The following is a 14,810-nucleotide window of genomic DNA, read 5'->3' on the forward strand; positions in this document are numbered from 1 at the left end:
GACCCAGGACACGTTGGGAAGACTATGTCTCCCGGCTGGCCTGGGAACGCCTCGGGATCCCCCGGGTTAGGGTTAGGGTTAACCCTAACCCTTAACCCTAACCCTAAGTCTGGGCTTCCCTGCTTAGGCTGCTGCCCCCGCGACCCGACCTCGGATAAGCGGAAGAAGATGGATGGATGGATAGTTTAACTTAATTAATCACGTAGATGACAGGGAAAATCAAGTTCCTTGTATTAAAGTAATTGGGTCTGCCTAACACAAGATGTTTTGGGGCATTTACTGAATAATGGCTAAGTTGAACTAACTTAAAAAGATCCATGCAAATTGTTCATTTTTTTTGTAAATTGAACTTTCATATAATTTTTTAGAGTGTAGAGAGGGATGGTTGCAGTATTGCTACAAGTCAGAATGTTATGATCCGTTGCACGGATCATGTTTTGTTCTGTTTGACTACCTCAGTTCTGTTTTCATCATCCTTGGGTTTGCGTTTTGGTTTCCATGGGTGCTGATTAGTTTCACCAGCCTCTGATTAGTGTTCGGGATGCTCACCTGCTCCTGGACACTAATCAGAGAGCTACTTATTCCTGTTTTTCCAGTGCACTGGACGTCGAGTGGATCTAGCATAATATTGTGAGAGTCCAGTCCATGGTGGATCTAACATAATAGTGAGAGTCCAGTCCATAGTGGATGTAACATAATAGTGAGAGTCCAGTCCATAGTGGATCTAACATAATAGTGAGAGTCCAGTCCATAGTGGATCTACCATAATAGTGAGAGTCCAGTCCATAGTGGGGCCAGCAGGAGATCATCTTGAGTGGAGACAGGTCAGCAGCGCAGAGACGTCACCAACTGATGCACAGATGAGTGGTCCACCCTGTGTCCCAACTTTTGACAGCTAACGCGTCATCTGTGGTGACCGAATCTGTGCGCCCCCCACACCCCCCCTCCTTCGTGGAGAGAGGGGCAGAGCACAAAAGAGACGGCAGATCAACTGGTCTAAAAGGGGGGTCTATTTAAAGGCTAGAGTATACCTGTACAAATGAGTTTTAAGATGGTACTTAAATGCTTCTACTGAGGTAACATCTCTAACTGTTACCGGGAGGGCAAAATAAGTCCTCAGAGCACACTCAGCCAAACTGTCTTTAGTTAATATTGCAATTTGCAATACCAACAAAGCAAGTAAGCATGATAAAAAAACACTTTAATGTACAGTAAGGCTCCACTTTACAAAATGCAGTAGTTCGATGATAATTTACATTGGATTTGCCATAGACATGCTACTGATTAACACTAGAGATTTTATGAAAACAACTAAGAGGCATGTTAAAATCAAACAGCTGGTGTGTTATAAGTACAATGCTTCAACATAAACACTTTGTAGAGTGCAACAAAAGACTAGATTCAACTTAATGGCAAAGACTACTCCCTGACTAGGCCACACATTGCAGCCTATACACTACCGCCATCTAATGTCTTGAAATTGTAACTGCATGCAAAGTATATAACACTTAAAATAATACTGTATAATACTTGCACCTGAGACTCAGAAGTGTAAGAAAACTAACTGTACAGCAGAATTTTCATAATCAGCTCTCTCTTAAACATCAAAGAAAACAATGAGATAGGTAACTATTCTCCGTTTCCGATATCGATTCCCATGTAACGGGAATTGGCAGGCTGCCGTATCAATTCAAATGTGAAAAGTATCCATCTCCATAGCCATAACCGTGTAGCCTATTCACAATCCTCCAGAACATGCATCTGAATTTAGGTTCGGGTCAAGTGATATTTGTGTTGTTAGTCTGGACCCCAGGATGTAGAGACAGCAGATGAAGTGCAAGTACAAACATTTTATTAGGGGAAAACAAAAATAAGGCAGCAGAAACGTGCACAAAAATCAACAAGGCACAGGGAGCATAAGGAAAGCTATGCAGCACGTTGTGGTACAAGGCAACACAATATGATCCAGCACAGTTCAGAAGACAAGGCTGACATAGGAAGCAGCCAGATCGGCAACCAGGGACAGGTGAGGGACCCAGCCCTCAGACTAAAGTGGTGGCAAAGAGAGAAAAACAGGATTTGGAAACAAAATTAAGAGCACTGGACAGGAAGTAAAACTTAATACTAATAACCGGCATGTGAGATTGACATTTTACAGTTTCAAAACAAATACATGTAGATTTTTTTTTATGGGGAATGCATGTGTGATTTGTGTTAATAGCGTAAATGTAAATATAGTGTCAACATTTTAACGTGTTCTTTTTACATTACACCTGTTTTCTGTAGCAGAACCTCCAGGTTCTGTAACAGCTTCTTCCCTCAGGCCATCAGAATCTTCAACGCATAATAGTAATCCCCTCAATTCCGCCCCCCAAAAACAGATTAACTCGCTGGAATATAAAGACAATATAACATACATCCATAAACGTGGATGCATATGGAAAACTGCAACATATTTATCTGTATAGTAATCTATTTATATCTGTACCTTATTGCTCTTTTATCCTGCACTACAACGAGCTAATGCAACGAAATGTCGTTCTTATCTGTACTGTAAAGTTCAAATTTGAATGACAATAAAAGGAAGTCTAATTCTAGTTCCAGATTTTACACGTACTTTTAGAATGTGCACGCAAGCCACAAACGGCCCTTGGGCTGCACTTTGGACACCCCTGCTTTAAATTGTCCATAGGCGTGAATGGTTGTGTGATTGACAGGTGACCAGGAGAGAATGCACTCCACTGCTGGCACAAAGTTGGGTGGGGTAGGCTGTAGTTGACCCACGACTCTTAACAAATAGGTCGAATGTATGTAATACTTTATTCTAAATAAACATTAATTTGGTTTGAACCAAGGTGGCCTACCGCCCGAATGCAGCTGAGATAGGCTCCAGCGACCCCAAAAGGGACAAGCAGTAGAAAATGGATGGATGGATGGATGGTTTGAACCAAACAAACGCAAGTCCTACCACAAAACAATACAATGCATGTAGCACATTTGCTGGAGTATGTGTTTTGCTGTCATTTTTGGAAAATTATTTTACATAATACACAAATAGGGTAGTTACATAACCTAAAACTATGTGGGTTTTCCACAAAATTAAATTTTTTTTTAAGTACATTAGTCCTCATCAGATGCTTGTAAAAACATCACAGACACAAATTGCTGTACCACGTGAACAATAGAATTACACCAATTTGGAACAAAGTCTCATATTGTCTTAATCCAAATTTGCATCAGTGATGTTGACCACAAGCCAGGCCTTACGAAACCTCAGGGGCAAAATGGGAACAGTTTGATCACCAAAGTTCCACTAATGGCTCTCAGGGTGGGCCACGACACGCAAGGAACACTAAGGTATTCAGTTAACACAAATGGGACGTGCTCGTAACAGTGACCCTGGAACGAACAGGGATGGGGCTTTGTGTGTTTTGAGTACTTTACAAGGCCATCAATGAAAGGAGAGCGGGTAAGAAACACAGTAAGGAGCCAGCGCGGGGAAAGCATGTAACATGAGGTCGAATCAGATATACTATGGCACTTTTTTTTTTAAATCATATTTTTTGTGACTAAATCACCTTTCTACAAAAAATGTCAAAAAGTATTTTATTCAAACAAAAGGTCTGGAGAATTTCCTAAAAAGAGGACCTAAAAGGGCTTTGATGAACATTCACCCGTCGGAGCAGATTCTTTTTCTTCTCAGTCACAATTCACTGAGTTTTGCAGTCAACGTTCTCGTCGCTGGATCCCTTCAGCTTCTTCAGCTCCTTCATCAGGTTCTGCTCCAGGGTTAAAATCTCATTGGATTTCTTGTACTGAACAAGAGGAACAAATGAGAAAAACTTAAATCTCGTCCAAAGTAGTGTTGTCCCAATACCCATATTTAGGTACCTATACCAAAATTATTTTGATACTTATCGGTACTTTTTTAAATAAAGGGAACCACAACAAATTGCATTATTGGCTTTATTTTAACAAAAAATCTTAGGGTACATTAAACATATGTTTCTTATTGCAAGTTTGTCCTTAAATAAAATAGTGAACATACAAGACAACTTGTCTTTTATTAGTAAGTAAGCAAACAAAGGCTCCTAATTTAGTCTGCTGACATATGGAGTAACATATTGTGTCATTTATCATTCTATTATTTTGTCAACATTATTAAGGACAAGTGGTAGAAAATGAATTATTAATCTACTTGTTCATTTATTGTTAATATCTGCTTACTTTCTCTTTTAACATGTTCTATCTACACTTCTGTTAAAATGTAATAATCACTTATTCTTCTGTTGTTTGATACTTTACATTAGTTTTGGATGATACCACAGATTTGGGTATCAATCCGATACCAAGTCGTTACAGGATCATACATTGGTCATATTCAAAGTCCTCATGTGTCCAGGGACATATTTTCTGACTTTATAAACATAATATACATTTTTTTTAAACGAAAGATGTTGTGAGGCCAAAAAATATCGACGTAATCATTGTAGTATCAACTAGATACGTGCCTGTACTTGGTATCATTACAGTGTGTTGGGTGTAGATCCATCAATGGTGTGTTTACATTTTGATGCCGGTGAGCTACGGTGTGTAGTGAAGCATGTTTAGCTATTCCTCGTCCTGCAGGGATGATACTTGTAAGAAACTTACTTTATTTGTCGCCATGGAGGCGAGGATTAGTGATTTAGAAGTAGCTACAACACTGCCGACTGCGAATGGACTTTAGCCGCTAGCTAGCTAGCCATGTCTTAAAGCACCTCTTCATGAGGGTGTTTAGTGTTATAACTTCACCTTTATCGTTAGTTTTTAAGCCAAAATGCGTCCGTTTTCCCTTTTCTGTCTACACACTGTGTCTGATTGTAAGTACTCCGTGATTGTGCGCTGCCGAACATGCTCGTCTGCTCGTAAACCAGCAATGACACGACGTGATGACGACGGGGGAGCGACGTGGTGGTGGACCGGTATTTTTCAGAGGCAGTATAGTACCAAATATGATTCATTAGTATCACGGTACTATACTAATACCGGTATACCGTACAACCCTAATCCATAGTAAACAATAGGAATTAAGTTGAATTCTACTTTTTGGTCCTCCATTGAACAGTGATGACTTAACAAAACTTAAGTACATACAAATAATTATATAATAACGCGGTATAACGATACATGTATTCATAATTGGATCTTTGGTAAAAAGCCTTTAATTCGGTCCAGTCGCAAAGAGATTAACAGCAGGGGTACACATTTCAATTGAGGGACAAGACAAAATCTACATTAAAAGCCTGATCTAACATTCAGTAACTATGCCAAAATAGCAAGTGCACAAAATAAAATTCCGCATGTGTACTATTAGTGGGCATGTTGTATGTGATTTACCAAGAGTGCAAAAGAGGTGCATACCACCCTATTTATTGAGGATTTTGCATGTATATCATCTGTCACCATGGAGACACTCAATTCCCTCCACAGGCCAAAAGTTTGGACACACCTTCTCATTTCAATGCATATTCTTTATTTTTATGACTATTTACATTGTAGATTGTCACTGAAGGCATCAAAACTATGACACCTGTGAAGTGAAAACCATTTCAGGTGACTACCTCTTGAAGGTCATCGAGAGAATGCCAAGAGTGTGCGAAAAAGTGATCAGAGCAACGACTGGCTATTTTGAAAAAAACTAGAATATAAAACATGTTTTCAGTTATTTCACCTTTTTTTGTTAAATACATAACTCCACATTTGTTTATTCATAGTTTTGATGCCTTCGGTGACAATCTACAATGTTAATAGTCATGAAAATAAAGAAAACGCATTGAATGAGAAGGTGAGTCCAAACTTTTGGCCTGTACTGTATATGGCATCATAAAGTCCAACCTGTGCCGTCCCTTGTTGACATATCACATAGATCTAATGTGTATCAACTTTTTGGGGCTATATAGAAGTGCGATCTAGACAACAGAATCTACTTTTAGCATCCTGAAGGTGCACTTTGATGCAAGAAAACTATTAAAATCATTTTCTTGCATTTGGAACGATCTAGTTGCAAGAAAATTCATATTGCAATACATTTTTTTTTTGCATTTGGAATGAGCCAGGTGCAAGAAAATGCATAATGCAATTGTTTTTTTCTCAAATTGGAGATATATTATAATCATATATTTGAAAAAACAAACATCAAAACAAATCAATTGAATTTATTTTAATCAGCCCCTTAACTCATCCAGCAACTGTGACATTATAAAATGGCATTGCTGGTAGACAATAAGTACAATATTATTTGTTTCTGAGAGTCCAAATATGTTGACGCGCACAAAGGCGGCATAATCTCTCTCAATCGTCTGTCTTTGCAGCGCAATCGCCTCCTTTCTTACAGCCATTTGTTTGCGCGGACATTCCAGAGTGCTAAATATAGCAGTAAAACAGCAGACGGAAGTGAGCATTTTACCTGATGCGTCACACTAATTTCAGTTTTGTCTGATTTTACTCACCCTAATGCTAGTGTTTGCTTTATTGGTATTTTTATTAGGTTTCAGTACGTCATTTTATAATGCCGTAATAAATACAATTTAAGCATTTCACATCCATATTGACAAAAAAGCACCAAAACATGAAGGAAAATTGGATGCCCAGAAACTAATTGTAAGTACCGTATAAGAATTAATTCACTGCTCTTGTACATTGGAAAACAAAATTATTAACCCTGCTTAAAATATGAGAAGTCTCCCTATTGTAAATTAAGATTTGTTTAAAACTCTGAAATAAATATTGGCAAACGCCAACTGACATTTTTCTTCAGTCAATCCCTGTATAGCTGTGCAGGTGGTTGTTTGTGGTGTTCTGGCATAATTTGACAAGCAAAAATAAAATAAAGTAAAAATATATTTTTTACACATTTTATCATCGTATTTAAGACATTTTATGGATTTTTTATAGACTCTGAAGCATTTTAAGGCCATATATTCGAATGATTAGATTTTTTTTACTTTTTTAAGACCCTACAGGTACCAAGTAGTTCCTATTCATATCAAAGCTCTTTTAAATGATACGCTGTAAATGAATTTATTGTGGGGGAAAAAAAAAATCAGCAAAACCCAGATCCCAGTTTGAGAACCCTTTCCCTTATCAGTCAGGTAAACGTTGAAGCCACAGGAACCAAACATAGAATCATAGTGCAGCAAGTCACACCTGTTGGAAACTAATCTGCTAGAATTAAGTCAACTTTTTGCATAAAAAAACAAGATAAAGAGGCCAATTTGGTAGACATGATTAAAGCACTGGGATCTAACTTTACACATCACACTGCAGACACTCATTAAGCATCACAGGAGGACTTCCTCTTCTTGACCAAAGTGAAGCAAAGATGCCAAACAGAGAGATAGTCATTACAAACTACCTCTCCCTTTTAAAGACAGAAGTACAGTAAAGAAAGTGCTGCTCAAAGGCACGTGGTGTAAACTTACGCTCACTATTAAAGTGTTGTTGGCATGAGTGAAGCTTAAGGCAGAGCTGTCCAATGGAAGTTGACTCCGATCCAGGTCAGGAATATTGAACTTCTTGTAATACCTGGAAAAGTAAAATATGAACGGTTTAAGTACAAATGTGCAGATAACAGCGCCATCGACAGGAAAAGCAACGTGACTACAAGCTTGCGTGCTGCTTGTTTTTATTTATTTATTTGAAGTGGTGCAAATATATATATATATAAATATATATATATATATACACACACACACACACACACACACACTTATAGTAATTTAGTGAATTATTTACTTCTTGTTTGATGTTTTTATGACAATACATCTCTCTAATGGCTGCACTGAAACATGAAAGACTTCTTTGGGATAAGGAAGGTTCCGGATTCTCCACTGAAAACTGGTCTTTGTATCTTTCCGCATTAACACTGGCTGTGGAAACAAAAGGGATTAGAATCAGTACATAAATACACATGTTACTGTTTATACAGTATATATTAGGGCTGTGAATCTTTGGGTGTCCCACGATTCGATTCAATATCGATTCTTGGGGTCATGATTCGATTCAAAATGGATTTTTTTTTTCAATTCAACACGATTCTCAATTCAAAAACGATTTTTTCCCGATTCAAAACACTTCTCTATTCATTCAATACATAGGACTTCAGCAGGACCCCAGTCTGCTGACATGCAAGCAGAGTAGTAGATCTTTGTAAAAAGCTTTTATAATTGTAAAGGACAATGTTTTATCAACTGATTGCAATAATGTAAATTTGTTTTAACCATTAAATGAACCAAAAATATGACTTATTCTATCTTTGTGAAAATATTGGACACAGTGTGTTGTCAAGCTTATGAGATGCGATGCAAGTGTGCACTGTGACACTATTGTTCTTTTTTTTTTTTATGTCAATGAGGGATTTTTAATCACTGCTATGTCGAAATTGTAACTAATATTGATACTGTTGTAGATAATATTCATTTTTGTTTCACTACTTTTAGTTTGTTCTGTGTCGTGTTTGTGTCTCCTCTCAATTGCTCTGTTTATTGCAGTTCTGAGTGTTGCTGGAATTGGATTGCATTGTTATGGTATTGCTGTGTATTGTTTTGTTGGGTTAATTAAAAAAATTTAAATAAATAAAAAAATAAAAAATAAATAAATACATTTAAAAAATCGATTTTTTACAAATGAGAATCGATTCTGAATCGCACAACGTGAGAATCGCAATTCGAATTCAAATCGATTTTTTCCCACATGTACAGTACATGTCAGTAATGTGCGGTCAGGGGAGGCTGTCTCGGAAAAGAAAAACAATAACAAAATAAATACTAATCTGTCCATTGAAGTGTGCTATTAATGTATTTTCAGATTAATTCCAACCATTTTAACATTTTCTTTATCATTGAATTGGCACATTTCCTGTTGAAATAAAGGGCAGAAATCTGAGAGCCAAGAGAAATTGTGCCTGTTTCTGTTTGTCAGTATGTTGCCAATATAATATTTGCATAAACATCTGTAATACACCATGACTTTATACAGCCTGTGTAATGTTTTTATTATAAGTATGACATCATTATTCTTGCAATTCGGACAATGACCTTCAGAGAAATTAGATACGGCGTGGCAAACAGCTCACCCTGAAGAAGGCTTGTCGCTGTCATCTTTCTACAAAAAGGAAAAGCGGAACTAAAATACAACAAGGACAATGTAACAAAGATTTTCCTGGGGAAGGCTAGTGTGTCTTTAATACTCTGTATGAGTCCAACTGTGTTTGGAAAATGTCATACAAATAAAGGTAAGACCAGCCATGAACCTCACCGCACGTCACTGGTATGTGCTTGTGTGTGTTTAAACATATACCGGTATGTACACAACTATTAGGCATATCTACACTATATTGCCAAAAGTATTTGGCCACCCATCCAAATGATCAGAATCAGGTGTCCTAATCACTTGGCCCGGCCACAGGTGTATAAAATCAAGCACTTAGGCACGGAGACTGTTTCTACAAACATTTGTGAAAGAATGGGCCGCTTTCAGGAGCTTAGTGATTTCCAGCGTGGAACTGTCATAGGATGCCACCTGTGCAACAAATTCAGTCGTGAAATTTCCTCACTCCTAAATATTCCAAAGTCAACTGTCGGCTTTATTATAAGAAACTGGAAGAGTTTGGGAACAACAGCAACTCAGCCACCAAGTGGTAGGCCACGTAAACTGACAGAGAGGGGTCAGCAAATGCTGAAGCGCATAGTGCAAAGAGGTCGCCGACTTTCTGCACAGTCAGTTGCTACAGAGCTCTAAACTTCATGTGACCTTCCAATTAGCCCACGCACAGTACGCAGAGAGCTTCATGGAATGGGTTTCCATGGCCGAGCAGCTGCATGTAAGCCATACATCACCAAGTCCAATGCAAAGCGTCGGATGCAGTGGTCCCCAACCTTTTTTGCACCACGGACCGGTTTAATGTAGGCATTGTTTTCAGGGACCGGCTTTCCACTTGTGCCAGATAAATACAGTAAAAATAAGTGAATGAAAAATACAACTTACTATAACGCTGAATTAGTGGGAGCCCTGGACTTGTTTCTTTGCAATGAGATGCAGATGGAAATCAGCCTTTGGCTACAATCTGTCACATGTATATCTTGTATGTTCATTAATGTCATTGTCACAAAGTTATAAAAAATATAACAAATGGAAAATTCCCATGAGGATTTTATTGTACATCTATTAACAAGCTTATTGGTGTGTCTAGTGGGACAGGCGAAAGTTAAGTCGGAGAAAATACAGTCCTTTATAAATTATTTAATGTTTCTCACGGACCGGTACCGGTCCCCGGACCGGTGGTTGGGGACCACTGGTGTAAAGCACGTCGCCACTAGACTCTAGAGTAGTGGTGATGCGTTATCTGGACTGATGAATTACGCTTTTTCATCTGGAAATCTGATGGACGAGTCTGGGTTTGGAAGTGGCCAAGAGAACGGTACATTTCGGACTGCATTGTGCCGCATGTGAAATTTGGTGGAGGAGGAATGTGTGGGGTTGTTTTTCAGGAGTTGGGCTTGGCCCTTTAGTTCCAGTGAAAATAACTTTGAATGCTCCAGGATACCAAAACATTTTGGACAATTCCATGTGTGGATGAACTTGACTGGCCTGCACAGAGTCCTGACCTGAACCCAATAGAACACCTTTGGGATGAATTAGAACGGACACTGCGAGCCAGGCCTTATCGACCAACATCAGTGTGGGACCTCACCAATGCGCTTATGGAAGAATGGTCGAAAATTTGTGAAAAAACACACAACCTTGTGGACAGCCTTCCCAGAAGAGTTGAAGCTGTAATAGTTGCAAAAGTTGGACCGACACAATATTGAACCCTATGGGTTAGGAATGGGATGGAACTTCTAGTTCATATGTGAGTCAAGGCAGGTGGCCAAATACTTTTGGCAATATGGTGTATATTCAAAAGAAAACCTACATTGGAACAATTCTCTTTTATCAACTCAGCATCCAAACTGGTGACAGGACTAACAAATGTTTCTCCAACTTCTTGCTGCCATTGGCCATGTGCTCCAAGAGTACTTTTGTGACGCCACTTTCGTACTGTAAAGCAGCAAAACTTCCATTAAATACCGATACATACTCTCTTATGCAAAATGAATGGCTTTTGGATGACATGTGTTACTCACTGCTTACCAATCAGTTCATCTGTTCTCAAGTCATACTCTTCTGCCATTTCTTTTCCATCAGTAAAGAGGTAGTGGATCTTCCGTTTGCCTTGAATTTGGAATAGAAAAATATGAAAATGTATTATAGTACTTGATCATTAATATATTTACATGACAATGAATGTATTATTTGTTCACAAATACTCTATATTATCATACAGTATATACACTTTATGCTGGCATTAGCCAAAAAGCTCTCTCCCGGTTGCAGTTAGTCCAGAATGCGGCAGCACGACTTTTAACAGGGGCCAGGAGACGCCAGCATATAACCCCAATCCTTGAGAGTTTGCACTGGCTCCCTGTTCATTTTAGAATTGATTTTAAAACCTTGCTGTTTGTTTTTAAAGCTTTACATGGACTGGCACCTCAGTATATCTCGGACCTCATCCAAACTTACAATCCTGCGCGCGCTCTGAGGTCTGAGAGCCAGCTCCAGCTCGTGGTGTCCAAGACGAGACTTAAAACCAGGGGAGACAGGGCCTTCTCTGTGGTCGGCCCTAAGCTCTGGAACACTCTGCCCCTCCATATTCGAACTGCTCCCACAGTGGAGTGTTTTAAGTCTCGTCTTAAGACCCACTTTTATTCTCTGGCTTTTAACACGTGAGTTGTGTGGTCCTCTGTTGTCCTCTGTGTTTTTAAAATTTTGATTTCTATTTACTGTTTTAATTGGTTTTACCCTTTGAAATTGTTTTTAATCATATTTATTTTATATTGTTTTTAATTGTGTTTAATATTGTTGTGCAGCACTTTGGAAACATTTTGTTGTTTAAATGTGCTATATAAATAAAGTGGATTGGATTGGATTGATACTGTGTAATCGAGTGTCAAAACACGGTTCACTTCCATTATTGTTACCCTTGTGAGCGCAACCACAGCTATACCCTTCTCATCCCAACTGTACTTGGGCAGAAGGCAGGGTACAGCCTAGACAAGTCACCACCTCATCGCAGGGCCAACACAAATAGAAGACATTCACACACTAGGGCCAATTTTAATGTTGCCCATCAGCCTATCTCCATGTGCATGTCTCTTGAGGTGTGAGGAAGCCAGAGTACCCGGAGATAACCCACGCAGTCACGGAGGAGATAATGCAAATGCCACACAGAAAGACCCCAAGCCTGGAAATCGAACCCAGGACCTCCTCGCTGTGAAGCACAAGCGCGAACTACTGTGTCGCCATGCTGCTCGGGAAATCAGAAATAAAAAAAACTGCTAAAAATAAGTTGGTTCCATATAACCAACAAAATAACAACCGTAAGCTGTTTATTAACCTTGTTTAGGCCAAGATTGGATAAATAAGCCATCTTGGATGAAGTTACAAGTCCCGTGTCCACTCTGGCGTTGTCAGCGCTAATGTATGTCTTTAGGACACAGTTCACTTCCATTGTCATCACACCTGCGGGTGCAACTTTGAGTGGGTGCAACTTTGTGTAGGGGCAACTTTGAGTAGGGGCGACTTCAACCAAGCCATCAAAGAATGAAATGGTCTCCCAGACAATCTAAAGAACAACTCAAGTTTTCACAGCTTCTCACAAGCAGTCAAAGAATGGCTTTTAGACCACCAGTCCTGCTCACATTAGCAATACCAGGCAGGTCGTTGACTATCAGATGATACCCTGGCGGGAGCAGTCTGATGGCCGCCAGAGTACCACTCCAATCTTGTAACATCGCAAACTTATTTTTTATGTATGCAGCACCAATGGGGTGTATGGCTATTGAATGATACCCTTATGGGTATCATCTGATGGCTACTGCACTGTATGTGGACTTTGATAAACAACTGTTGCACTTCTGCACTTTAAATGAAGCTGCTAAAATACTGTAACTTGACCGCCCACTGATGTGTAACTCACATACCCTCTATGCATTGTACTTGTATTTTAAATTGTTTATCATTATGCAATTTCAATTTTGTTGTGTATTTTCAATCCTGTGTAATTTCATTGCGGATGTTAGATGCACCATAAAAGGACTCCAGATGGAAATTAGCCATCTTCTTAATGTAACTGCACATTGTCCTTCAAATAAACAAATAAAAACAAATACAAAATAACAAACCCATCTCAATTTTTCAGTACTAAATTTTTATACACTGAATTTGTAAGCACTGAATTGTCAGTGGCCTGGTGGTTAGAGTGTGAGCCCTGAGATCGGTAGGTTGTGAGTTCAATCCCCGGCCGAGTCAAACTAAAGACTATAAAAATGGGAACCATTACCTCCCTGCCTGGCACTCAGCATCAAGGGTTGGAATTGGGGGTTAAATCACCAAAAATGATTCCAGAGTGTGGCCACTGCTGCTGCCCACTGCTCCCCTCACCTTCCAGGGGGGGATCAAGGGTGATGTGTCAAATGCAGAGAATAATTTTGCCACACCTAGTGTGTGTGTGTGACAATCATTGGTACTTTAACTTAACTTTAACTTATATAATTAATTGTTAATCTCTGAATTATTATACACTGAAAACACTTTTTAAACACACGCATTTTGCAACACATTTTTTTCACTGAAATTGTCAGCCTAATTTGAAACTTGAAATGTTATTTTATAAAACAAAACAAAAATACAATAAAATGTTTTACATAAATTCAGTGTCAAAAAAAAAGATTTCGTAGTCAAGACACAAATTGACCAAAACATCCAAATGCTTGTCGTGTTCAAACGTGTGAGCGTTGACAAGTAAACAAAAGGTAAAGTGTTGTGTTAAAACTATAATTTTAATTATTTTGGTGGTTGTTGTTGTTTATCTAACAGTATAGTATCTTGCCAATAATACGTCCTTTTCCAACAAGCCCCGGTTGCTAACAGTGAGTCGGCGGGAGCAATTAAAAGTTAAATACAATACCAATCGTTACCAAATATGGCTAAATCACAATTGCAGTTTTTTACTAGAACACATTTTCACCAAATGTTACTCACCATCGTGAATCAAAGCCGTTTTCTTTGACGATTCTAGAATATCGATCCAGTTTTGCGAAGCCATGAGTGTGTTGTTCAAAACGACTTCCGGAATCAAACAGTAAACATGACAACGATCCGGAAGTGGAAATAAGGACTTCCCTTTTAATAAACACAGGAAAGTTATATATTTACCCTTAAACGATTTTTTATAGCACAGATAGATTGTAAAAAAAATTAAAAAAAAATAAAAAAAAAAGGATATTTGGGGGGGTCACAGCGTCAACCAACGTCACTTTGTTAGGTCACCAAAAAGTAGAGATACAAAATTATTTAATGTGAAAATTCTCCTCTCCGGTCCCTTTTTTTTCCAAGTTATGAGTTTTTTTGTCTTCCATGTTTTTGATTGATTGATTTCAACTTTTATTAGTAGATTGCACAGTACAGTACATATTCCGTACAATTGACCACTAAATGGTAACACCCGAATACGTTTTTCAACTTGTTTAAACCGGGGTCCACGTAAATCAATTAATGGTAATTGACGTTTGATACACAAGTGAACACTGCATGACAAGAAGACAATAGAAAATAGATAGACCATGTATATATATTTAACGTTTACATTTCATTGCATAGATAGTACTTACGTATTCATTACCAAGTAAAACAAAAACCGTTAACTAAACAAAAAACAACAACAGAATGAC

At 38.5% G+C, this 14,810-nt stretch overlaps 2 protein-coding genes across 8 annotated transcripts in view; one reads left to right on the plus strand and one right to left on the minus strand.

Annotated features, from left to right (window-relative positions):
- Positions 1-14,810, plus strand: part of poll (polymerase (DNA directed), lambda) — a 36,241-nt gene that overhangs the window by 3,050 nt on the left and 18,381 nt on the right. The gene's annotated exons all lie outside the window — the stretch shown is intronic.
- dpcd (deleted in primary ciliary dyskinesia homolog (mouse)) lies at positions 1,831-14,793 on the minus strand. 4 transcript variants are annotated; one of them, XM_061988308.1, is made up of 7 exons: positions 14,122-14,227; positions 11,173-11,253; positions 10,955-11,079; positions 7,777-7,910; positions 7,464-7,566; positions 3,675-3,815; positions 1,831-2,047 (listed from the first exon to the last, which is right to left on the minus strand). In XM_061988308.1, the coding sequence occupies exons 1-6, from the start codon at positions 14,183-14,185 to the stop codon at positions 3,711-3,713; spliced, it is 612 nt and encodes a 203-aa protein (XP_061844292.1). In that variant the 5' UTR covers positions 14,186-14,227; the 3' UTR covers positions 1,831-2,047; positions 3,675-3,710. The 4 variants fall into 4 exon arrangements, with proteins under 4 accessions (XP_061844292.1, XP_061844294.1, XP_061844293.1 ...); XM_061988310.1 differs by lacking the exon at positions 14,122-14,227 and adding an exon at positions 14,751-14,793 and having other exon boundaries at positions 1,831-3,815; XM_061988309.1 differs by having other exon boundaries at positions 1,831-3,815; positions 7,470-7,566.

This window comes from Nerophis lumbriciformis, linkage group LG27, assembly GCF_033978685.3.
Source record: "Nerophis lumbriciformis linkage group LG27, RoL_Nlum_v2.1, whole genome shotgun sequence".
Lineage (NCBI taxonomy): Eukaryota > Metazoa > Chordata > Actinopteri > Syngnathiformes > Syngnathidae > Nerophis > Nerophis lumbriciformis.